Source organism: Topomyia yanbarensis, chromosome 3 (assembly GCF_030247195.1).
Source record: "Topomyia yanbarensis strain Yona2022 chromosome 3, ASM3024719v1, whole genome shotgun sequence".
NCBI classification, from domain to species: Eukaryota; Metazoa; Arthropoda; class Insecta; order Diptera; family Culicidae; genus Topomyia; species Topomyia yanbarensis.
The window spans coordinates 123,979,581-124,005,714 of record NC_080672.1 but is presented as its reverse complement, the minus strand read 5'-3'; the positions used below and the strand labels follow the sequence as shown (position 1 = coordinate 124,005,714).

General features: G+C 40.3%; 1 protein-coding gene across 1 annotated transcript in view; it reads left to right on the top strand.

Moving 5' to 3' along the window:
• The first annotated feature begins 3,541 nt into the window (after window positions 1-3,541).
• Window positions 3,542-26,134, top strand: part of LOC131687189 (uncharacterized) — a 185,055-nt gene continuing 162,462 nt past the window's right edge. The window contains exon 1 of the mRNA XM_058971240.1: window positions 3,542-3,749. Within this exon, the coding sequence (XP_058827223.1) occupies window positions 3,542-3,749 (208 nt within the window). The remainder of the gene's footprint in view (window positions 3,750-26,134) is intronic.

The window sequence follows — 26,134 nt, the reverse complement described above, 5'->3', positions numbered from 1 at the left end:
GTGTTCCTCAAGGAAGACACCCAGGACCATTGATCATTCTCTTATTCATCAACGCACCCGCATCAGGTCTGGAAAACTCATCTATACTGATGATCTGAAAATCTTTCATTTAATTGCTTCAGGACTTTGCTGTGCTCCAACATAATATAACCAAATTAGAAGAATGATGTTTACTGAACGACATGCAGATCATCGTCGATAAATGTAAGGCCAATCTGAGGCGTTGCGAATATACCCTTCAAGCCAGTGGCATCGAGATAGTGGATTCTTTCCACGACTTGAGAGAGTTATTCGACAGAAAACTTCTTTTCGCCGACCACATCACTGCAACAACAGCCAAGGCTTTTGCAACCATAGTTTGCCGGTCTCATGTCAGAAAGACTGTGAGATGTATCCAAACCTTGTTGTTCGCTTGCTCATCATGGCCAGTCGACAAGCCCTTATTCATCTCATTAGTCAGGATGTTACACAATTTCATTGATAACTGTGGACAACTGTCACTCGATTACGCTTAAATTGGTTTCAACATCGATGTTTCGTTCCTAAAAAGTAATACAATGAAAAATCTGTCCTGTAGATACCATAAGATCGAACAGCTTGTGAAGTCTCTGTGCTTATTAAGCAATTGCTCAAACTTTCTTATTTGGCTCTAAATTAAGCAATTTTATGTTTTCCACCAAATTATGATTATATTTAATCAACGGTAAAAATAAAAAGTTTAATTTTTTGTGAAAGTACTTTCTGGGTGTATTGAAAATCCATCATTGAGGAAGCATGAGCTCGAGAATGAACATTTGTAATGCATATCGAAAGATGTTCATGTCTAACTAATTTTTACGCAAAAGATGGGTAATTTGGCTATGCCACACAAGCCCAATCTTGCTGTTCGATGTATGCTCGAAGAAACACTAACGACCAATAACGTTAAATTAACCTCTTATTACAGAGCCGATGTAATCCTCAAAAGCGTTATCTCCTCGAAAATGCTGCTAGGTCGTCAGCAGAATCATCACCGCTAAGCCTTGTCGAAAGAAATGTTTTTCTTTCTCTCTTTCTATTGTACACATGTACAGTGCAGTATTTTACATAGGCTAGCTGATTTTCGTCGGAAAGCCTCTGCTTTAGCTATGGAATTTGAATTTGCGCAAAATCAGCCCATTCTACAGTTCCGCTATTCAATCAGGTTATTGTCGAAACCTGACTCGAATCAACATTTCCAAATAGCATCGTCAATACGTGTGTAGACGGGGAAAGGGAAATGAGCATACAGACCAAAGCAGGCGAAGAATGTGAATGGAAATTTTATCCAAATTCAATCCGTTAGCTTTCTATGGAGGAAACCCGCTCCCGTGTTGCCAAGAGAGCATCGGGTTTCGGTCCTTACATCCCTGTCCTTAGTGCGGAATGTAGCGCTTTGAAGATGTTACCAATTTATCTCGAATCAGCAAATTCATAGCCATAAATATTTACGCATGATGGATGCCTTCATTTGTTGGTTTTTTTCAGCTATGCTGTGTCCCCTTACCTTTATTGAATTATAGATCAGGCATCTTACGTTTCGTAGAAGGAAGGATACACTCGTGCAAGTGGACAGAAGTGTACCTTGGCAACCAAGACGACTGTACAAAAATAGTCAAAGCTTCGAAAATGGCAACAAGCGAAATTTTTTTTTGATCAATTTTAACGTCAAATTATTTATTCTCCGTATGAATTTAATCTCTAATTTTATGCTAACCTAAAAGAATTTTCCATGTTTGTCTTTTACTAAAACTTGTTGATGCTTCTTGCACGACCTCAAAATAACTAAAAGATGGTAAGAAGATGAAAAGGTAAATGAAATCCATATTTTTAACTTTTTTCTTGAAAACACATTTTTCAAGTATAGTCTAACTTAAATTTGATAATATCGCTCAAAAATTTGAGATGAAAGTGGATCAATCAAATTAGTCGCGATTCTGGATTGCGATGTTATTATAAAGCCGTCGGAACCCGAAATTTGTTTTCAGAATTATTATAGAGGATTTTGCGACTAATAATAAAAGCGTGAAATACTATACGATCGTACACGAAAAATATTCCGTTTAAAATTTTTTTGCAAAAAATCACGAATTCGTGAACTGAGCGATTTACGAAAATCGTGATCAAGTTTCTGAAAGTCTGAAATTATAAATAAATAAACCTCGTATTAATAAAACTATTGTTGTTTCCAACAAACTAGTTGGTGCCAAAAATATGCATGGCGTTACATTCGAATGTTTGTTTAGGTTATTGCGGCTCTTTCCTGGACATGTCTAGTTTTTGTTATTATTCTTGTTCATAATTTGGGAAGTTATTTCAGCAGCATTATCACGATTTTCGTAATTTCTTATCATGTTACCGTGATGTTTGATTCATGTGTCAACTATCGAATTTTTCTGGCGGGGTCTGTAATTTATGTTCATGTTTTCGGGACCTATGTCACGATTTACATAATTTCCAATCTTGTTACCGTGATGTTTAATTATCTATTTTCGCATCGGATTTTCTGGCTGAGTACTGCGATTTATGTTCACGAATTTAGGATTTTAGTAACGATTTTTGTAATTTATATACATGTTATCGTGCATTTCTTTCTTGAACTTATTATAGATACATGGTGTAATATGACCAATGTCCATGATATCATCAATTTTATCATGTTGTTCGTAAATTCTCTACGCCTTACAATCGATTTTTTGTTATTCGGAGTAACGTGGCAATTTTAACTGGATCATAGAAGTGTGACTGATTCAAGGTATCTTGTTTTGTAAAATATATCACGAATACCGTGGATCTATAATGTATATTTGGTGCTGAGTATTGTTTTCTGGGCGGATATCACACTAAACCTTATCAAATGAAAAACGATGTTCGAGGTTCTAATAGTTTTCTTATATCTACTGCTCGTATTTATTACAGGTTGCTAGCAGCCTATTGCAACTATTTTTTTCGAATGTAGTGCTTAGAAAGATTTTATATTTTATTTTATCCTAACTTCTGCTCCCTTGGCTCTGACCCAATGTGCGTAAAGAATTGAAGTCGAGAGTAATTGTATACTTTATAAACTGATTAGTCGATTCAAGTATTTCGTAACTAAACTCAATTGTAACCAGTTCAATGGCAAGACATTAATTGATCTTGCGCAGATAAGAATCGATCTTCTGAAGCACACCACGAATTTGCAATACTTATTTCTAGAGTTTCAATCAAATCAGTTAATGATCAATTATGGCCCCACGTGGATCGGTTTCGGAATGACCTTAGTGGTGCCTAATCATCATACAACAAATTGACGAATTCCAGAATTAAATACATTCAACATTGTCCAAGTCAGCTAAAAATCATCATAGGTTGAATGGATTGCTGGGTACCATGTCACTTTGTTAGAGTTGTAAGTTGTAAGTTGTTGGACATGTAAAGGTGAACAAGGATTTAATCGATTTTTCCGACAATGTGTAACTCTGTCAAAAAGTCTCACCTTACTCGACGGGGAAAATGTTGACCATGCTTCATGGTGAGGAAAATGTACGAGTCTAATGAACTAACAATTGCCGCACCGTATGCGTCCATCACTCACTCACAGTCAATCAACCACAGGATATTGCTGCAGCATATGGTTAGCAGTGATTTTCCAACATCAGACGAACCGGCGTGTGCGAAGCGAAATCACATTTCACATTGTGGTGCGGTTGAAGCAGAATCTAGTGCTAGCACAGGGGGCCCAGTTTGCAGTGAGAAATGAACCGAAAATAATGCGGACGGGTGTTTGTCGAGTATTAAGAAACGGGTACCATGTACCATGGGAGGGGCATGTGCCAATAGGACATGAGTAAGGCCACGTGCATTGATCCCTTTTTACGGCTCGTTTGGAACGATTCTACAGTCAAATCATAGACGTTTCGTATGCCAAAGGTTGATTGAGTATTAACTCTAGCTATCACCCTCGGGACAGGTGTGCATAAGTGAGTGCCTTTATGCTAGACTGAAAAAAATGTTTTCAAAAACGTAGTACTGCGTGAGGTATTGGAAATCTAACATTCACACGCAATTCCAAGGGGACTTGCAGTGTTTGGGATTTAAATAGTTGACCGAATACAAAAGTTACCTGGTAACGTAAATTAGTGGAAATGTATGTATGAGAACGGGACCAAGCTTTATCTCCCACTCAGAAAACTAACAACAAAAACCAATTAAAAATGCAATTTAATTCGAAAGCACTACTGTCTGAGCGTTGTTGCTACACTCTATGCTGTGCCCTACATACCTCATGTGACAGAAGAAGTGTCATCTTCATCCAAATTGAATGGCTCATTCTGGGTTACTCATTTATTCTCATTCTTATAGCAACTGAAGCAGAAGCGTCGACAACCGAGGGTAGGTACTAAAACTAATTAGAATTTGCATGCGCTGGGCGATAGTGCTGCAATGGCAATGTGCTTTGGAGGGTCTTCTGCTCGCTTGAAGAGAGCTGCTGAAATGATGAGCTCTTATTCTTGAGGTCCTCCTCCGATGCACGTTTTGCTTGAATCTGGGCATATGTCGGGAATACTCGTGATGTTTCTGATCGTGGTACTAAGCGCCACCGTTACACTGAGAGTTACATAAAAAAGCTGATGGCAACAATAATTGCAAATCTGCGGGTTTTGTGCGCTAGAAAATTTCTATTTAATAGCAGTGATTCAGCTGGGGTTGTTTCATCAATCAGAAAAGTGATAATCATTACATTTTATAACAGCCAGTGGATTCGTCAAATGTGAATTATACTGTGGCAGAATATCGAAATTTAATTTCAAAATGTTGTTTTATATGAACCGGGCATAAAAGAATGATGGTGAGTCCAGAGATTGTTTACATCGAACATTCTTGCATTTTCTAATGCGTTTTCTCAGATCATCTCCCTTTGAGTTGGAAGCTAAGATATATGAAAACTAATCAACCGATTCTCTACAATTATTGTGAATACAGCCATCGTTTTGTTTAACATTCCAGCACTCGCGCCGTTGTGTTTAGTACAACATCTTACGAAACTAGGGTAATCTCACTCGTAGATGCCGCTCTCGATGATGGAGGATGCGAAGCTAAAATGCATTTTTTCACATCGGTATGACATTAACCCTTTCATGCCCAACTTTTTTCTAGTGCATGTAGGGTTTCAAAACTATTTTTTCTTGAAAACGGTGGGGTTAAGAAACTCGAAAAAACTTTTTTTCATAAAGGTAGGTGCCTTCCAATGCTCACTACAATTCTCCTAGAATATTCACAATAGTCCGATTGCTTGGAAAACGTAGCCAAAAATAGTCTAAATTGATATGTTTTATAAGTTTTTACTAATATTGCATCATAACGAAGTTATATTAAAAATTCATTTTCCGTCGTCAACGTGAAATGTCCCTGGCAGCACTGCTCCATCGGAATTCAATCAGACTAATTGCAATAACTTCAGTTCTAGAGCTGCTGCATGTAACTGTTATAACTCAAATGAAAGCCAATATTCACATTTATTACCCTTACTTGTTTTTGTGAGGAAATCTTGCCTCAATCAAAAGTTATAGCTGTTTAAAAACGTTGTTGTCCACAAACAACATGAGCATGCATTGTTTAAATGAATGTTTGCGTCAGGTATAGATTCTTAATAAGGTATATCCTCAAACTAACGGACTTAACACCGTGACATGAGTCTGTTTATTTATATATTTAAATTGGCGATTTGTATCTAAGTATTGGTTCTAGAGCTTCCATTTCCGGACGGGAAATAAATAAAAAAATTCCCGAGAAATCTCGGGAATACATAAGAAAAATAAAAAAATGACTTGTTTCCTTGAAAATAAAAGAATAAATTTCTTCGGGTATTATATCGATTAAGAACATTTAGAACTTGATGCTTCGCGATGTTTTTGATAACACATACTACACGGGATAGTGGCAGGTCTCAGAGAATCGCTCAAATTGGCATACGACAATACTATTGCAAGAAATCTCAAAGGTTAAACCAATTTAATGGAAAAGTGGAAATAGAAACACAAACGAATTATTGCTAATGCTCCGTTAATAACATATATAAATTCTTCAATCAATGCATTGTGCAGGGAAAACTGTGCAGGGAATGAAAGGGGTTATATATGTTGTGCTGAGTCAAAAAATTCAAAAAGCAAATTTTTGAATGGATTTGAAGTTCATACTCAATAGCGTTTACTCAAATTCCAAACACGGCTGAGTACTAAACACTGAAATTTCAACTCTTGATATCTCGCTACCTCTGAAGTGCATGCGTTCATAGTTCAAACTTTACTTCGATATCGACTTTTTCTAAAAAGGACTTCCCAGTAGTATCTTTGATCTGAATTATTATACCTAATCCTAATGCCCAATAACAAGTTGAAAAAGTCTCGAAACCCGTAAGGGAAAATCATTATCATTACCGGAATTTTTTTTCACGAAACTTTTCGATAACCTTCCGTTATTTCTATTAAAAAAATTTCAAATACTTTATAATTTCTACAATCTTATTAGCAACAGATGTTTAAGAAGCTTTTGTAATATGGTGCAGGAAAAACTGAAAATTTATGAATTTTCTCTATCTGCAAGCAGAGGTGGGAAAATACCAGTTGAGTACCGGTACGGTAAACCAAATTTCCACAAGTGTTTATGTTTTCTTTACATTGTGTGCGGCCTTATCGCTGGTTGTGTTTATACCTATGATAGCAGATCAAAATTTAAGATGACGGTATATTCAATATATTCTGTCATCTAGAATCACGCGACATGGACATTTTAAATATAAGAAATATGTCAAAAGATCTCAAATTGATGCCTGCCGTCATTTAAAATCTGAAAAGGCGAGCTATATTCAATACTACTGGTATTCAATAGCGTTTTAATGGTAAAAAATATCATGGAACAAGGGTATTTTTAATATCGAAAAGTTGTGTAGAGTTTAAAAATTGTTATTCGTCGTCATTTTGCATCCCAATATGGTGTTATTTTCACGACCAATTCGCATTTAAAAGCATGCATATTTAAATAGGCATATATTTCCAAGGAAACGAAACTTGAATTGCATCGTAAATTAGAAATTCAAAATGGCTGCTTATTCATGATGATTTAACAACTAGCATGGCTACATTGTGGACCAATCTCCACATTAATGATTGAAGGTCGTTTTACATGTTTTGTTGTAATGAGACAGACAACTTCGTGATTGGACACAATGTGAAGAAATTGATTTTTATTCAAATTATTGCGCAACATTTTTTAAAAATTTAAATGTTCTGCAGTAGATTTACATACACACATCGACTGGTATCGCCGGAAATATTTATTCCTTAAAGAAATTTAGTTTTTAACGGCGGTCTATAAAATGAAAGTGTTTTTGCTATTCGTTAGTTGGTTGCTGTTCTCAACGAATTAAGTTTTTTTTTGTAATTGAATAATTTAGTGGTAGTTTTCTCTAAACTCGAATGTTCGCGCCCAAACCTTCTAGATGTTTCAAAACGATGTACAGTAATAGCATAAATAACCGTATTACCAGCACTCAATAAATAAGGACCTAATCGTGAGTTTCCCCCCCTTGCGTCTGATTTGCTTACCATATGTGAATAACACACACATACACGCAATTGCCTCTGTGCGCCGTAGCAGTATTAATAAGGATATATGTATACAAAATGCGAGTGTGTGCTCGAGAATATTTGAGAATCGCCTAACCAGCGCAACCAGACGTGGATTAGATCTCATTGAAACGACTATTGGCAATATAAATACAGGCCACTTTAAATGCATTGAGTGTTAATGTGAAATTTCAAGTGATTCAAGTCATGTTTTATTGCTTTCATTAATTTTATTGATTTCATTAATATAATTGATTTTATTGTTTTTGTTATTTTATTGACATCGCTGATTTCATTGTTTTCTTTAACTTCAATTTAAACATTTTGACATTAACATCAATTTGTATGCTCTAGAAAATTTTGCCAAATCAAACATATCTAAATTTCATGGTTCAGCATTGAAACAAACATCAATTGTTGAACTCAATTCAGTTGTCTATTCGGCAGTACTGCAGGCGAATTTACTGCTTCTTCTTTCAACTGAAGCACCGTGTACAGAAAAAACCAGGCTCGGTTTTCTAAAGCCAAATCGAAACCGCTGCTGAGAATAAATCAACACAAGTTGAAATTCGTACACACATGTAAACGGTGCTGAGTGGCTAGGTTTGGTTTTAGAAACTGAGACTCGGTGGAGGTTTTTCTTTCGTTTACCGTGTGAACGAAATCCAAACCGAATACGATGTACATCACTCGTTTACACGTGTTGAGATTTTGGGAACCATACCAGTGAATGTACGTACCGGTTGGTTTTCTTACCCACCTCTGTCTGCAGCATATAAACCCTTAAGTATATCATTTAATTTTTTTTATATATTGGCTCAAATGGCACGTTCCCCGTACACAGCCGGGGATTTGTGCCTTGCCGTGTGTTTTCATCATTTCCTGAGCGGAAGGAAAGGACAAGGAGGTGTGGGGAAGTAGAATTGGAAGGGTGGGAAAAATAACAGCACAAAACAAAAATAAACAACAGGTAAGTTAAACTCACAAGTAGTTCAACTTGCATGCGAATAAGCCTAAAGCTCTTTACCACATTGGATAAGAAACTTTAGTATGTCTCTGAGTTTCAGTCGTCCAAACATGGTTTCGTCTATATAAGGACGGCTGAAGACTCGAAATCGCAATTGCGCTACCGCTGGACAGTTGCATATCAGATGATATGAGGTTCCGTAGTCGGATTCACAAAAATCACATGAAAAAGACTCAGCGCGCTGAATAGTTGCCATGTGATAATTGAGTTTGCAATGGCCGGTTAAAGCCCTGGTCAGCATGCCGCAGTGGAGCTTCGAAAAATGTAAGAGATTTTTCGAAACCACTGGGCATGGTTGTTCTAGAAACGTCTTTGTTTGGCGACACGTTTGTAGATTTCTCCAATAATTGCGGTGCTCGGACGAAGCCCAGGACCTTATTTTTTCCCTTATCCAAGTTGTCGAAATTGGCAGCGCGGGCTCAGGACCAACGAAGTCAATCGCTGAACATGCCCTGGCCAATTCGTCAGTCATTTCCAGTAATACCGCAATGTCCGGGCACCCAGACAAGGTAGATAGTGTTGACAATGCTTAGTTCTTCGATTTGGGTTCGGCACGCGATCACTAGCTTGGACCTGGATTTGTCTGAGCTAAGGGCCTTGATTGCAGCCTGACTATCGGAGCAGAAGTTTATAACTCTGCCGGACAAACTCAGTTGAAGGGCCGATTGCACCCCGCACATAATCGCAAAGATTTCTGCTTGAAATACAGTACAGTGTCTACCTAGTGAGTGAGATTGTTCCAATCTCATTTCATGACAGTAGACACCAGCACCAGCACGTCCCTCCATCAGAGAACCGTCAGTGTAACAAACTACTTGCGTTTGTTGTTGTCTTTCCATAAAGCCCGACAACCACTCCTCTCGAGAGGGAATCTTCACATGGAAGGTCCTGTAAGGAAAACTACAATTGAGTGTAATATCGCTGGGAGCAAGAATATCTTCACCCCATGTAACCATTTGTGACCACAATCGTGTATGACTGGTAGCAAGATCAACATGATTACTGTTCCAAAGCCCAGTAACCTGCAGTCTGTATGCACATGATATTGCTTCTTGTTTTAAGTGTATGTGTAATGGTTTGATATTTAGAAGTGCCTCTAGAGCAGCAGTCGGAGTCGTGGTGAAAGCACCAGTCAACGCCATGAGCTCCATTCTTTGCAGATGGTTTAGCTTTGACTGGCCTGTCACCACCTCTCCCCTCTGCCACCACACAAGGCATCCGTATGACAGTATTGGACGTACAATTGTCGTGTAAATCCAATAGATGTATTTAGGTTTGAGACCCCAGGTCTTTCCAAAAGTTCGTCTGCACTGCCCGAAGGCCATGCACGCTTTCTTGACTCTGAACTCAATGCGAGCAGACCAATTCAGTTTGGAATCCAAAATGACTCCAACGTATTTGACTTGATCTGCACACAGTAGCTCAGAATCAAAGAACTGCAAGGGACGAACCCCGGTTGTTATTCGCTTCTTCGTGTAAAGAACCATTGAAGTTTTGCTTGGGTTAATTGATATTCTAACTTGTCGACACCACTGTTCGACAGCTCTTAATGCCTGTTGCATTAAGTCAAAGATTGTTCCGATGCAAAATCCAGCAATTAGTATTTGGTAATCGTCAGCAAACCCGTAGGCTGGAAATCCAAGCTCATTGAGTTTCTTCAACAAGCCGTCAGCTACTAAGTTCCATAACAAAGGTGACAGAACGCCGCCCTGAGGACAACCGCAAATACTTAACTTCCGTATCTCAGCCTGTCGCAGTGACTAGCAAAGTATGCGGTTACTAAGCATTGCGTTTATCCAACCTGAGATACATGCAGGTATCCCATGACCGCGCGTCGCATCCAGAATAGACTGGAAGGACACATTGTCAAAAGCACCCTCAATATCTAGGAATACACCCAAGCTAGATTGCTTGAGCGAGAAGGCTTTCTCAATGTTGTAAACAACATCGTGAAGCAGAGGGATCGTGGATTTCCCACACTGATATGCATGTTGCATTTTGTGCAGTGGATATGCAATTAAACTAACGTTCCTGATGTGATGATCGATTATCCGTTCCAAAGCTTTCAGAAGAAAAGAACTTAAGCTGATAGGCCTAAAACTCTTGGCTTCTTCATAGCTTGAGCGCCGCCCTTTGGGAATAAATCTAACAGTTATTTCTTGCCATGCTTTCGGGATATACCCGGTAGCAAGACTGGAGAGCAAAATCTTTTTCAAAACATGTTTAAGAATATCAAATCCCTTTTGCAGTAGCACGGGAAGTATTCCATCTTTTCCGGGTGATTTGTATGGAGCAAAGCTGTCAACTGCCCACTTGACCGATTCAGTGGAAACCAATGTGCGTGCTAACGCCCACGAGTCCGAATCACCAGAATGAGAGCTGTGAACATTGTTCAACTCCGGATCGATACAACCTGGAAAGTGTGTGTCGAAGAGACCATTAAGAACATCTTTTTCGTCCGTCACATAAACACCATCTCTGGTTTTTAAGGAGTTCATCTGAAAATCATTCGATTTGGAGAGAATTTTATTTAACCTGCTAGCCTTATTCAGACTAGAGACATTAGTGCATAGGTTTTGCCAGCCAGCCCGTTCTGCAGATCTAAGACATTTCTTATATGCACAACGAGCTGACCTGAAAGCCCCGGAGTCATCACGCTGACGCCGGTTCCAAGCTCTTCTCATAACTTTCTTCATTCTTTCAAGCTCAGCCCTCCACCAAGGGGTTCCCCTAGTCGATTTAACAGTACGAAGTAAACAAGCTTCTTCGTAGGATGCTAATATGAATAAGTTTGTCGTATCCACGACGTCATCTAAGTCGTCTAGTTGACTAATTGTTGGAAAATATCCATGAAATTTAGTCGCCAAGTTTTCCAAAAAGAGGTCCCAGTTTGTAGATTTAGGATTACGATATGTCACCACATTGAAGGTGACATCAAAATGATCGAAAAATATATATTTATGATCGGATAGAAAAAACCAGGCTCGGTTTTCTAAAGCCAAATCGAAACCGCTGCTGAGAATACATCAACACAAGTTGAAATTCGTACGCACATGTAAACGGTGCTGAGTGACTAGGTTTGGTTTTAGAAACTGAGACTCGGTGGAGGTTTTTCTTTCGTTTACGAAATCCAAACCGAATACGATGTACATCACTCGTTTACACGTGTTGAGATTTTGGGAACCATACCAGTGAATGTACGTACCGGTTGGTTTTCTTACCCACCTCTGTCTGCAACATATAAACCCTTAAGCATATCATTTAATTTAGGATACCCTTTTAACAAAAACTATCGCACGAATGGGAATAGGTTCGCCGAATTTTGGAAGAAATCGACAAAATAACCCCTTAAAAACTACCTAAAAATTGGTGTAGTTTGATTCAATTGAAAGAAAATATCCTTAGAAAATGGAATGTACTTATTACAGTGAATAATAAATACAGTCAAGACCCGTTTTTATCATCTCCATGGTGTATTTTAGGCTGACAAAATGGGGACATTGACTAAATCGCGACATTTTTTTCTTCATAATAAACTGAAGCTGTTAAAATATTCTTTCCTTCCCTTGATTTAGTGTGATAACTATTTCTGATTATTTAGTATAGTCTTCTAGCGCAAAAATTAAAAAAAAAAAAGATTTATTTATTTTTGCATATTTGCATCTTTATGATAAGGAAAACATGGTCAAGAAGGATTTACTCCAATTCAGCCTTGTTTCTCTGCTAGAGCCCATCAAACAATTTCATATGAGGCTGATAAAATTGGGGACTGATCAAATCGGGTCTTCAATGTATTATAATACATAGGCAGTATTCGAAGAAGTTTCTTGTTGACGAGTGTAGAACGACTTTGTTTTTACTTACTTGGAGTCAGCGGCGTAGTCAGAAATTCGGTTTGGTGGGGATTTGGTGAAAATCTAACTTTCTGTCCAAATGGCATAATTACGAAACCGCCATCTTTGAAGTTTTAAAATTATGGACAATTAGTTTTTCAAAAAATTGTAACAGAGTTCCTGTCTTTAGCGAATTTGTTGAGACTTTCATTTAAAACAACTTTATTTTAGGCATGAATATTACGTATATGGTGTTTATCGAGTTATAAAATGATATTTACGAAGTGTTCCTTAATATAGTTTTTTTTCTAAAATAACTTTCTATTGTGAGCTTCACAATCTCTCGCTTTGGATAAAAAGTAAATTTTATGGTTTATAAACAATAGAAGAGATTTACCACAAACAGTAAAATCATAATAATTTAATTTAAAATAAATAGAAGTAGCCTAAAATATGTTAATACCTTGAAGACATGGAGCCTTCATGTCTTCAACAAAGTGGTTTGTAATAGCACTCCCCAAAATTGTGCTGAAGACATTAAGTCTGGAACTAAATTTGTTTGAAGAGTAAATTCGCTGTAAACACTTCTAGGAGGATATAATGCCAAAATCATTTTTTTTGTAAAAATCATTGACGCCATTTTTCAAAAATTACCCTACTTTTGGAAGGTGGTTTTCTTGTTATTAATTCTATAACGTTTTCGTCTCAACTCGACGCATTCCCAAAATAAAAACGTTTTCAGCAAATGTTGGAAGTTATGCAATTTTTCGGTGAACAGTTCTAAGTTTCTTTGACATTAAAGCAATCCCAGTTTCGCTTCCTATAAAAAAAACAATCCTTATCCATATTACAGTACACCACTTCAAAACTGAACTCAATATGACAAGAAAATATGATTATGATTATAATTATGATTGATATCAAAACTCTGGAATGAATTTCTATTGGAATGTTTTTAGGCAGGTATTTGATATTGATGTTATTAGACAACTGTGAGATCAATACCAATACCATATCAACTTTTGAATAGGGGTAATAAGATTTGTAAACAAACTTTTGTTTTGCTGATTTCTCTTAATTTGTTATAATTTCAACACAGAAACATTTGAAATTGGTTATACCAAGGGTAAAGCTGTTGATTCATGTATATCTTTCATGAAATTCAACTAGACAGCGGAATAATGAGCGAAATAAGTTTGTTTACAAAAATCTCATTAGACATTTGAAGAACTGATATTGAATATATCAGTTACAGATCAGGATCGCATTCCCACAATTTTTCAGAGATTCTCATGATGTTTCAAACAATAGGTTATAAATGTACTGATCAGATAATTATCATTGTAATACTGAATTAAATCTAAATCAGTTAGCAGCAATCCATTTTTTGTGTGGGGGTGGGGGTGTTTTTAATTCCCAAAGCATCCTCTTAGCTATACCACTGCTTGGAGTTATTCATTTCGTTTTTCATTTTCCAAGATATGTTTCAGATCGATTCAATACTTATAAGTCAGAAGGTTTGCGCAAATGAAAATTTTTGCACCGACAAGTAATCAAGTTCCATTCAGACAACTTGGAATTGTTCGGTTCTAGCGGTTGTAGATAGAGAAATGAAATACGAAATTCGTTCTATCGAAATAATATTTGGCTCATTTAAATGGATTATTACTATATTGAAGGGTAATCCACAAATAACAAGCCATAACTTTTAAAGTATTAGAAATATGTATTTGATGTCTTCAGTAAAATTATTCGCAAAAGTAAGTGCTACAAATTTGCTGAACGCATCATCTCAATACAATTACTTCCAAGAAAATTTATGAAAATATCTCACTCTTAGGGGGATCAATCAGTAAAATCACAATACCAAAAGAAAGGGCATATTGTATGATTTAAATTCTCCGAAAAAAAACATAAAAAAACAAACATCAAATATGAATTCAGCGTCACAAAATTACTCTTATGTCAAGTTTTCATCACATTCAGGCCACTGAAATCACTGTGCAATGGTTCGGCTGTTCTCCCAAATCGATCTATATTTTAAAAAAATCGTGAAATTTCGATGAATTATTTTGCCACGGCGAAAGCCATTTCAGCGTATTTTAGACACTTGTCGCAATTGCCACAATCTACCAGGCGTTCTCTTGCCTCTGCGGTAATGTGTAAACGCATGGTGGTTAACCCTTCCACACTTCTAACAAAATACATCGCGTTTTTTCTTCGAGCAGCGATTACACTTGTTCACAAAAAAGATAAGTTGCGCGAAAAAGTATTTTCTAGGCTAAGCTGCTTAGCTCGAAACCAAATTCAAATTTTTTGCAGAAGAGATTTTTTCGGAAAACAATTTTTTTTTTTCTTATTTTAGTTTTGGATCAATATCACGGTGTTCCTAAAACCGTTATTAACAAAAAATGACCATAAATTTGTCATACGGCATTCGAAAGATACAGTATCCAAGCATCTTCTCAGTGAATTTCAAAATGATCCATCGAGGGATTCGAGAGAAATTGCATTCTGAAGTTTTATGACACGTTTCATAAGGCTACCAGCAAACACCAACGGGTTTGGTCCTATCTCTACAAACAATTTTTTTTGTTTACTTATTTAGTACATGGCATTCGAAAGATATAGTAATCAAGTATATCTCCCGCAAGTTTGAAAATATTTCATTGACGGAATTTATAACGGTTTGGATGTGGCATGCGGTCATAGATGGGTTTTCTACCAGACTTCAAGCGTGAATCCATGTTTGTCCATTGACTATTTAGATCGTTTATACGTGTCGCGGTTTTTAAAGAAAAACCTTACCATTTAATTACATAAATATAATGTACAAAAGGTGTTATTTATATGGTGCACTGAAAAAATATGAAAATAGGGTTGTCTACCAAACGTTAAATATAATGTGAAAACTAAAAAAATGAATGAAAGTTGGAATGTTTACTTCAAAAGGCCATATTTCAATGGTTTGATTTTATTTATTAAAATGATAATTTTTTACTATTTTGAAAAATTTACTAAAAATGGAAAAATATGAACGAAAACCATCAAGATTCAAAGTGAAAAGGAAATTTATTCATTTCAGTAGCCATCGAAAGCATTTTGAACATCATTCTTAATCAGAACCACAATCTGTGTATGTGAAAAACTGGTGCGAATATGTGCCCATCTTGAGTGTTTGACAGTAGGTAGAGAACATAATTACCTATCTTGCAACAAAATTTCATCCAAATCAAAAATGGGGTTTTTTGTAAATCGACTTTAAATTTTTTAAATCGATTTTTTCAGTGTAGGAGTCAATGAAGAATTTTTTCAATATTTTTATTCAAAAATTTGACAAATTTTGTGAAAATCACTCCTAGAACATTATTTTGTAGGATTTGTCATTTTTAGACATTTGAAAAAAATTGGTAAAAAAGTTTGGCCCTTTTCAAAAGACAGTCTAGATCATTTATGGAAAAACAAAGTATGCAAAGTGGCTTTTTATGACAAAGTTCACATGTACAGAAAGTTTCATTGAAATTTGAGAGGGTGCTGCCAACATTTGTTCGAGTTGGCGCGAAATTCGTCTTATCAGAATGTCCATATCTACTTTCTGTCAAAAGTTACGTAGGGGTGCCGGCAACCGATCACCTTCTCCTACCCATCCTAAAAATATTTATATTGTGTGAATCACATGCATATTTTCAGAGTTACAAGTGACCAAAATCGAATTAAAAACAAACTTTTAAATAGTCGATATTATACTTCGGTCGCTTGAAAAGTTTTTCAATTTTTTTTTTGATCTACACATGTCGAATATTTTTAGAAAGAGCAGATCATTTCCTGTAAGTGTTACGTCGATTGGATGTTTCTGAGAGATATTGACAAATAACTGCAATGTTTTTAAAGGATTGTCTTTAAAAAGAATCTCGAAACGCTTCTTTCGAAAACGCTGTTTTGATTGATTTAAAAAACACCATTTGCTAATTTTAACGGCATTATCCCAAAATTTTTAAACTAGCATTATTATTTGCTTTATTTGTTCACAGTTTTTTAAATATATTATTTTGAGGTTTTTATCGAGCAGTTTAATATTTTTTATCCCAGTCACGAACTAAATGGCACATCCTTTTTGCATCATAATGGGGCAGAATAAATACTATGGACACTTCATTAAATAACCATTTGAATTTTCCGATTCAATGAGCTATATACTTTATAGCACATACACACACACCCGTTGAAATTCACACCAATCATTTGTTCCATCCGCCATCCCACGTTGCCTCGTTATGCAACTAATCACCAACGATAATATGCTCATATAATAAACATTTCAATCTAAGTTTCCCATAAATAATTAATCTGCTGCTACATGATGCGTGATTGCATTACCTGTTTGTGCCATGAATATGATGAAAATTTATTTCCACCAACTATGTGCGGATCCCATCCCTTAGTCAGCAGAACATCAGAGGGCTACCCGAAAGTCTCAACAGGGGCAACCTTCCGTTCGGGCTGTATCGGTCGGTACGCAAAACAACAAGAGAAGCAAGAAACATTATTGTGTTTTACTACCAACCAGGTGAGGTCCATTCAGCCGGCGGAGATGAACATTTGCAACTGAGCTTTGATGTTCGGGGCTGGCCTCCTGCTGCCGCAACGTGCTGGGAAATTTCACTTTGGTCCAGAGGATATTGCTCGGGGCCTACAGGGGGAGTTGGCATCGAGCGAGCTGTGGTTCAAAGGATACGGTTCGATAATAAAGTTAGGAGATGACTGTAATTATGACTGGATGTATGATTAAGCTTGGCAAATTTTTGCCGGTGAATTTAGAGGGGGTGGTATTTCGAACGGAATTCGAAATCAAATATCGAAGCAGGAAACCTTCATCGCAACGAGTGAGTGAGTGTTTCTACTCGTGATTGCTTGAGGAATATTGGATTTGGGCGGACTGATTGAGTGGCTCCTTTGGTATTCTTTGGCGATGTATTATAATGAATCAATTTGTAGTTCATTGTATGTAAATTTGGAAAGTAATTGTAATTAATACCTGGAGTATCTGTAAGTATTTTCCAGTACAGGTACTGAAGAGGCTTTCAATGTTTACTGCTATGGAAATATACCAGAAATTTTTGGTCCTGGAATGAAACGTAACCACTACCAGTACAGGCAACTATGCTCAATTTGTAAATTTCCAAAACATCAGCGCAAAGTTAAAAATATTACCAGAACAAAAATCCAAAAAAAACATAGAAGTTCATTTCAATAGTAAGTTACTGGCAGCAGCTGATAGCGAATCTATGAGTTTAAAAGTAAACTATATTGAAAGTATTTTAACCCACTATCGCCCAAACGAGTAATTTGGCAGGTTTCGTGAAAATTATTGTGGAATATTCAAAACACCATTTTATGGTGTCACTACTGCCAGAAACCCCCTAACCTTTTTCGTGCTGGGCAGTTAAAAAACCATCACACTTTGAAAAAAAATGTGATAAAAAAAGTATGGATAAGATACTACCTGATATCACTTCACTGTAGCTGTGAAATTCTGCAAAATGGCTGCGTTGAAAATTTTGGGGGATTAAAAAAATCGTAACTGTCATCAAGTGACAATATGTTTTTCGGTTTTCTCATTACAGAAGAATCCACAATAGCCTTGTTAAGCTAGGCGACAATTTAGGCAGCAGCGAGTTAATAAACACATTTATTTACCTATCTTAAACTTAAACTCCCTTGAAACTATTTATAACGCCTGACGACTGACTAAAGCAATAGAAAGCGCTATAGTCTATTTCCCACATGCAATGCCTGTGAGAACGTATCCCTGTCGTTCGGCCTGGCTCGCTATCTTGGAATAACAGCTGCTGAAATTGTGGCCGTTGTGTTATACTAAGAATGCCATGATGCGATTGCGGCTTGTCTGGTGTGGCATGCAAGTTAACTCTGTACAGAGTAATTGGTTTTGCAATTTAACTTAGTGTCTGTAAGCTGGAAGATATACTTTAATGAACATTTCTTCTTAGCAAAATTTTCAATTTTCCGAGTTTAACATTGCACATTTTCTCCATTTAATCCTCAATAATGCAATCAAGTAATGAATGCAAGAGTTGAATATACTTCTTAATAGATGTAATACGTGAAAATCCCACCACACCAGTGCCACACTGACTGGACGTTGCTCTGACTTGTCCGAGTTAGTTTTATCGGATGGTGGGCGGAAGGGCATTTCATTGTGGAGCATGACAGTGAAAGCATCCTGAGGACGCGTCCTGCAAAGGTTATGGACTAAGATTCGAGAAAGAATTCCCGAGTGCAACGACGACGAAAGATGGATGACATAAATAATCAGCATAATTTTAAAGGGAACAGTCCGCTGCTTATCTCGCCGATCTACACTTTCTGGAACCCTGGTGCTGACATAAGTCAACTTTGCTCATTACCGCTCGTCTTGAATGCTGATGTTACTGCTTCTGCTGCTGCTGATGCTGCTGGTGTGTACCAGCAAGGGACGTGGAAGATAGTGTTTGCATAAAGTTTTGTCACCGCCGGCAACTTGTAATTCAGCTTGAGTGATTCAAACAGCAGGATCATTGTAGACTAGTTTCTGAGAAGGCTGTGCTTCTAATGCGGTAAAAGATGACAAGTACAGCAAATGGTTGTGATTCCATTTGATAGTACTTTGAATAGGTCTTCTTTTCATGTTCATTTTGACTTATTGTTGCTCTGTTCAGACAATGAAAAAATTGTGTTGTGATTCTTGATATGATAAAAGTGCGCTTTTTTCCTCATTATATGCACATGTTTGATTTGAGCAAGGTGGGTCAAAAGCACGCATTGAATTGTTTGAAGCATACAAGAGTTAGAAACTGGTAACTCTATGTAAATTTGATATATAATTAGGCAAACTGCTCTCTCATATAAACATAAAAGATTTTATTATACTAGCGTGAAGTTAGAATGTGAGAAGCATTTTTCGCTGCTTTGATATATTATTGTTAATTATGGGGATTAAAAATTCGCTGTTTCAATAAATTAGAACCTCTGAATCGATAGTACCCTAAATCGATTTAATTCACCTAGCAGTGATATGAGACATTACCTACATATATCACTGTGGGATCATTCATTAGTTTTCAGAACACATGCGAAGTAGCCACCAAACTAGAGGTGGGATGAAAACAGTTTCCCACCTTAGCTAAGGAGTCCGCCTTCTCATTGCCCGGAATGGAGCAATGACAAGGGACACACATCAAGCTAATCTGGAAAGATCTGTCAGATAAAGCACTCAGTAGCTCCCGTATTTTCCCTAAAAAATACGAGGAATGCTACCATGTTTCATCGAGCGAATAGCGTTAATGGAACTGAGGCTATCCGAAACGATGAAGTAAAGGTCTGCGGGTAATGTTTTAATCACTCCACTGGTATACTGAATAGCAGCTAGTTCTGCGGCGGAAACTGAAGGAGGGTCGCTGAGTTTGTAGGAAGCGGTGATCTTTTGATTGAAAATACCGGAACCAGTGATCCGTCAGTATAAAACATCTTAGAGCAGTCAACTTCTAGGAATTTATTATAGAAAATGTTTGAAACAGCAGATTTAGAAGTATTTAAAAAATGGGCACGGTTGGGATTGTAAGAAAAAGAGTTAATATTCTGTGCCATGAATTCAAAGTACAGGGACGTGAAACGGGTCTGAGAGTTGAGCTCGATAAGCCTTTCGAAATTTTCAATTAACACCGAGTTCAAGATATAGCATCGAATAAGCAATCGAAATGAGAGTTCCCAAATTCGATTTTTCAGCGGGAGAAAGCCCGATAGGACTTCGAGTTGGATGAAATGTATGTTCGCAGCGGAGCAAAAGCAGAAGCATCCGTATTCCATTATCGCCATTATCGTTGTTTGATACAGCCTAATTAGGTCTCCCGGGTGCCCCACCCCCATGTTTCGGTTATTGTACGAAGAAAGTTGATCCTTAGTTGGCATTTCTGTTTCAGATAATGTGGCATCCCCAAGTACCTTTCGAGCCGAACCAGACCCTTAGATATTTTACTGTGAAGCGATAGTGTGACACATTAATAGAATCTGTAGTTATACTGGCTCACGATTCCTTGAAAATACAACTAGCTCAGTTTTCTCCGTGGAGAATTCGATATCCAGCTTAATAGCCCAAGCAGACAAATTGTCCAAGGTATTCTGTAATTGTCCTTGTAGATCGATAACTTTGGGTCCCGTTACAGAATCCACGCCATCGTCTGCAAGTTGCCTTAACGTGCGGGAATCTTCTTTTTTACAATGGAGAATACATTTACGTAGTAGCCCAGTACACGTGCTATTAGTAGATGCCAAGCTACCACACGGGGTGTACTGGGGGTGTGTCGGGCTCGAATGGTGACGCTGTCATTAATACCGACTAAACTCCATTGGGCTCCGCCATCGTTCCCCCCAGAGACTACCTCTCGGTATTACTTCTGGGGGGATGGCTGTACTTGATGTACTCATTCACTCTCGCTCACGCGTTCATACGTCCTGTATGAGGCTTACTTGGGTGCTCTCTCTGTCGCACCTTGATTCACTCTCTAACACTCTCCACATGAGGCTGACTTTTGTGCTCACCTTTTTCATTCCTTGCTAGGCTTACTTTTGTGCTCACCTCTAACATACCATGTGAGACTGACTTGGATGCTCACCCTTCCACTCCTCTGCCATGCCACGAGGCATCGATAGCTAAGTCCCAACATACTATCATCAGGGGTTGTGTCCCAGCCGCAGACGTCAAGCATTGCTCTTCTTTCGACGTCGAAACGAGGACATACGAACAGTATGTGTTCGGCAGTTTCGTCTACACCTGGGCAGTCAGGGCAGGCGGACACCTCCGCGTGCCCGAACCTGTGGAAGTACTGTCGGAAGCAGCCATGGCCTGACAGGAATTGTGTGACATGGAAGTGAACTTCCCCATGGGGTCTGCCCACCCAGCTCGATATGTAAGGTATCAGCCGGTGGGTCCACCTACCTTTCGAGGAGTTATCCCACTCACGCTGCCATCTGGCGACCGAGGTCACCCTGGTGCGCTCGCGGGCTCCTCTATTTCCACGTAGCTCGAAACACTCTTCATCTTCCCGAATGACCAGCCCGACTGGCATCATGCTCGCTATCATGCAGGATGCATCGTGTGATACCGTGCGATAGGCAGATATCACTCTGAGGCACATCATGCGGTAGGTGCTCTCCAGTTTTTATCGTTGGATCGCTATCTCGGCAGTCTTCATCACTGAGTTGATAGCGTCCACTGTGGACTTACCCTTCCGAAAGCCAAACTGGTTGCTTGACAGGCCGTCCGTACCTTCTGCGTACGGGGTTAGCCTGTTGAGGATGATCCTCTCAAGCAATTTGCCAATCGTGTCGATCAGACAGATTGGTCTGTACGCCGATGGGTCGCCTGGCGGCTTCCCAGGCTTCGGCAACAACACCAATTTCTGCCTTTTCCATCTATCGGGGAAACGGCACTCGTCAAGGCATCTCTGCATAGCTAGCCTGAACATGTTCGGGTTCGCTATGATCGCTGCCTTGAGAGCGCTGTTTGGAACTCCATCCGGCCCTGGAGCTTTGTTCATTGCTAGGGAATTAGCCACTGCAAGTAGTTCTTCATTCGTCACCGGAGCCACCATTTCGGTCGTACCCACACTGTCTCGTAGTGCAGGTGGCCAGGGGCTTGTGGCTGGCTCGAGACGGAAAGAGTACTTCGATAATCGTCCAGAGACTGTTCTGGGGGGTGAAGAGCCCCCTTTGGTCTTGGCCATCACGATTCTGTAGGCGTCACCCCTCGGATTCGCGTTGGCACTCTCACACAGGTTGTCGAAACACGCTCTCTTGCTGCTTTTAATGGCCTTGTTAAGGGACAATTTCACAGCTCGAAACACTTCACGGCGGTTCTCTCTTGCATCCTCGGTGCGGACTCTTTGCATCCTACGTCAAGCTCTGAGGCAGGCTGATCGTAGAGCTGCAATCTCGGCACTCCACCAGTATACCGGGCATCTGCCGTTTCTTGGCAGGGTTTTTCTCGGCATAGTGGCGTCGCACGCGCGTAATAGAACGACTACCAGCGCATACCCGCTTAGACTGTCGGTGTTGGCCTCCAGTCTCAGGGCCGCGGTGAAAGCTTCGCTGTCGAAGTGATTGGACTTCCACCCGCGTACCTGACAGGGATCTCCCGCCTTCGGATGCTGCACACCATAGTTGATCCTAAAGCGGATTGCGTTTCGCCAGCGCCTCCATTAGCGCTTGGCCCCTGCTATTTGTACAGCGGCTGCCCCACTCTACTGCCCAACCGTTAAAGTCTCCCGCTATAACTACCGGTTTTCGGCCCACTAGGTGTGACGAGAGCTTGTCGATCATCTGGTTGAACTGTTCTATGGGCCACCTTGGTGGAGCGTAGCAGTTACAATAGAACACACCATTCATCTTGGCAATCGCAACACCCTCGGCGGAGGAGTGTATTACCTCTTGAACCGGGAACCGTCCCGTTGTACAGATTGCCACCATCCCAGGCCCGTCCGACACCCAATTGCCGTTGCCGGCAGGGACGTTGTACGGGTCTGATAGGAGGGCGACATCTGTCCTCGACTCCGAGACCGACTGCCACAACAGCTTTTGGGCTGCTGCACAATGGTTAAGATTTAGCTGTGTCACGTTCACGGCTTCTTCTTATTTGCCTCACCGAAGGGACACGAAGGTCCGCCCATAGCATGATTACGGGCTTGCTTCTTAGCGGTGCAGATAAGGCATTTATGCGCCTTAGTGCATCCCCGCTCCTTATGCCCCTCCTCGCCGCAGCGACGACATAGTTTGCTCCTGTCTGTACCCTTACATTCGTACGATTTATGGCCAGACTCAAGGCACCGATAGCACCTATCCACTGAAGGCGGCTGGGGTATGCTAATTGGGCATACTGACCAGCCGATCTTCAGATTACCTATCACGGTAACCTTTTTGGCATCTGCCTTCAGTAGCCTGAGGTAGGCTACTTGGGTGCCGGAGGGTCCCCCTCTCAAGCGCACAGAGGCCCGCTCAATTGTTACGTCGCATTTCTCCTTGACGGCTGCGATGACATCGTCTGCGGTCGCGAACTCGTCCAGATGCTTACACTGAAGAGTCATTTCCGCCCCTAACGACCTCACCTGGGCGCCTTCACCCAGGACCTCTTGGGCCAAGGCCTTGTACACCGCACTAGATTGTGTGCCGCGCTTCAGCACCAGAAGCATTTCTCCTGTGTTGGTGCGTCTCACGCTGCGCACATCTTGCCCGAGGGCCGAAAGGCTTTCGGCCGCCCTCATCGACTTTAGGACGTCGGCATATTTGTCCTTGTCAGTTTTTAACCACAAGGCCTCGCCTCTGTCCTTGGCCTTCTTCACGGTGCATCCGGTGTCGGTGTCGGTGTCGGCTTCTTCTTGGTGACCAGCGTCCAGGGGTTTACGCCCCCCTGCCCCGGTCGCGCCGAGTTGCTGGTACCTTCTCTCTGCCCGGCGGGGTCATTTCCGCCGCGGCGTTTGGCCGTGACAGTTACACGCCGTATGGTGTTGGTTTTTGCACCCTCGCCTGGTGACTTCCTAGGGCGCTTCGCGTTCGACGCTGTCTTGCACTTGCCCTTGCCCTTCGAGGGGAACTCAGCCGCCGCTTCGAGTGACTTGGCTGCTCCATAGAAGGGGAAGGGGAGGGCCCCTGTCTGGGTACCTATATCGGCCTTCTCCCTTCCCACCCTCTTGGAGACCACTGTGTGGGTTCCTCTGTCGGACTTTTCTCCACACTCCACCCTCTTGGCGTAAGCCTGCTGTTCCTGTCTTGCGACACGGACAGCCTTCCGGAGCACCCACAGGCTCTGTTTCAGCTCCTTGCTGATATTTTGCTTCGCGTTAGTGAACTCGATTATAGTATCGAGCTGCTCCACCACTTTATGCATCGCGGATAGTGACCCGTCCAGGGCGTTGGTAGGGCTATTTTCTACCACTGCTGGGAGGTCACTGGTGCTGTCGGATACAGCCCTCGTCGCTCCACTACTCTCCCCACTGGGGAAGACCTCATCAAACCACCTTTAGCAAAGCGGTTCGGCACCTCCGTTTTTCATTTTTGTTAGTTTTCACGTCGCTCATTGATCCCACGAGTCGCGCGAGAAAGAAAGGTCCGCCATGCCAGAGCTCCGCAGTTACGTGGTAAGGGACGCTTACTGTGGGGGTTTCCCAGGTATCCCACAGGCTCCGTTAACGATCGAGCATCTTTTTCACCCCCTTAGATCACTCATCCCTCGGCACGGGTCGCTTCACGCCTAGGACTTGGGGTTATGACCTATTTTGCTTTACGTGGTGACCGCGGCCCACATCATCACAACCATCCTTTACTAGGGCTTTGGACCTGTAGCTCTGGTTCTCAATAAATGCAAGTACGTAGGTTATTACAGATATGCTACTATTGAGATCCGTCATTCGCTAGCGGAGTCGCAAGAATTGTCTAGACATTCATCAATGTCGATGATATAGAAATTGTATAACAATGGGCTTAGACATGAGCCCTGAGGAAGGCCCATGTAACTAAATCGTGATGTCGATAAGTCACCATGCGAAAAATGCATGTGCTTTTCCGACAACAAGTTTAGTAAAAAGTTGTTTAAACTCGCTGAAAGACCATGCTGGTGCAGCTTCTCTGAAAGAATGTTGGTCGAAACTGAATCAAAAGCCCCCTAAGAACACTGATGACATCTGCTCTATGCTAGCATAGGCCATTTGAATTTCAGTTGAGAGCAACGCAAGACAATCGTTCATCCCTTTGCCTTTGCGAAAGCCAAATTGTGTATCTGACAGTAAGCCATTTACCTCAAACCGATTGTCGAGGCGGGATAGGATCATTTTCTACAACAACCTCCGAATATAGGACAGCATTGCAATCGGTCGATACGAATTATGGTCGGAGACTGGTTTTCCTGGTTTTTGGATGGCGATGACCTTCACTTATCTCCAATCGTGTGGGACAATGTTACCCTCAAGAAACTTATTAAATAAGTTCAATAAGCGTCTTTTGGCAGAGTCCGGCATATTCTTCAACACGTTGAATTTGATTCTGTCTGGCCCTGGAGTTTTATTGTTACATGATAAGAGAGTTATTATTATCGTTAGAAGACGCGGCGCGGTAGATCTTCTGTGCCGCGGCGGAATCTGGGCAAACCTTCTTGGCGAAATCAAATATACAACGGTTTGAATATTCCGCGCTCTCGTTAGTGCTGTTTCGGTTTTGCTAACACCGGGCCGTGCCCCAAAGAGTACTCATCGATGATTCTCTCGTTAGTCCGTCAACGAAGCGGCGCCAGTAACTACGTTTCTTGGCTTTTATCAAACTCATCATTCGTGTTTCTAACATCGCGTATTGTCGATAGCTAGCAGGTAACCCGTCGTTCCGGAAGGTTTTATAAGCGGCGGCCTTCTCCGCGTACACGTCTGAGCACTCTTTGTCCCACCAAGGATTAGGAGAACGTGTTTGTATGTTCGCGCCAGGTACTCGCGCTGTCGAGAATCATGCCAGCCAAAAAGCAGTACTCTTCCTCCGGAGAAAGTTCTTGGGTAGGTTCGCGCTGTTGGATATTGTGGCAGCATAGATCTTCCAATCGATATTTCGTGTGAGGTCAT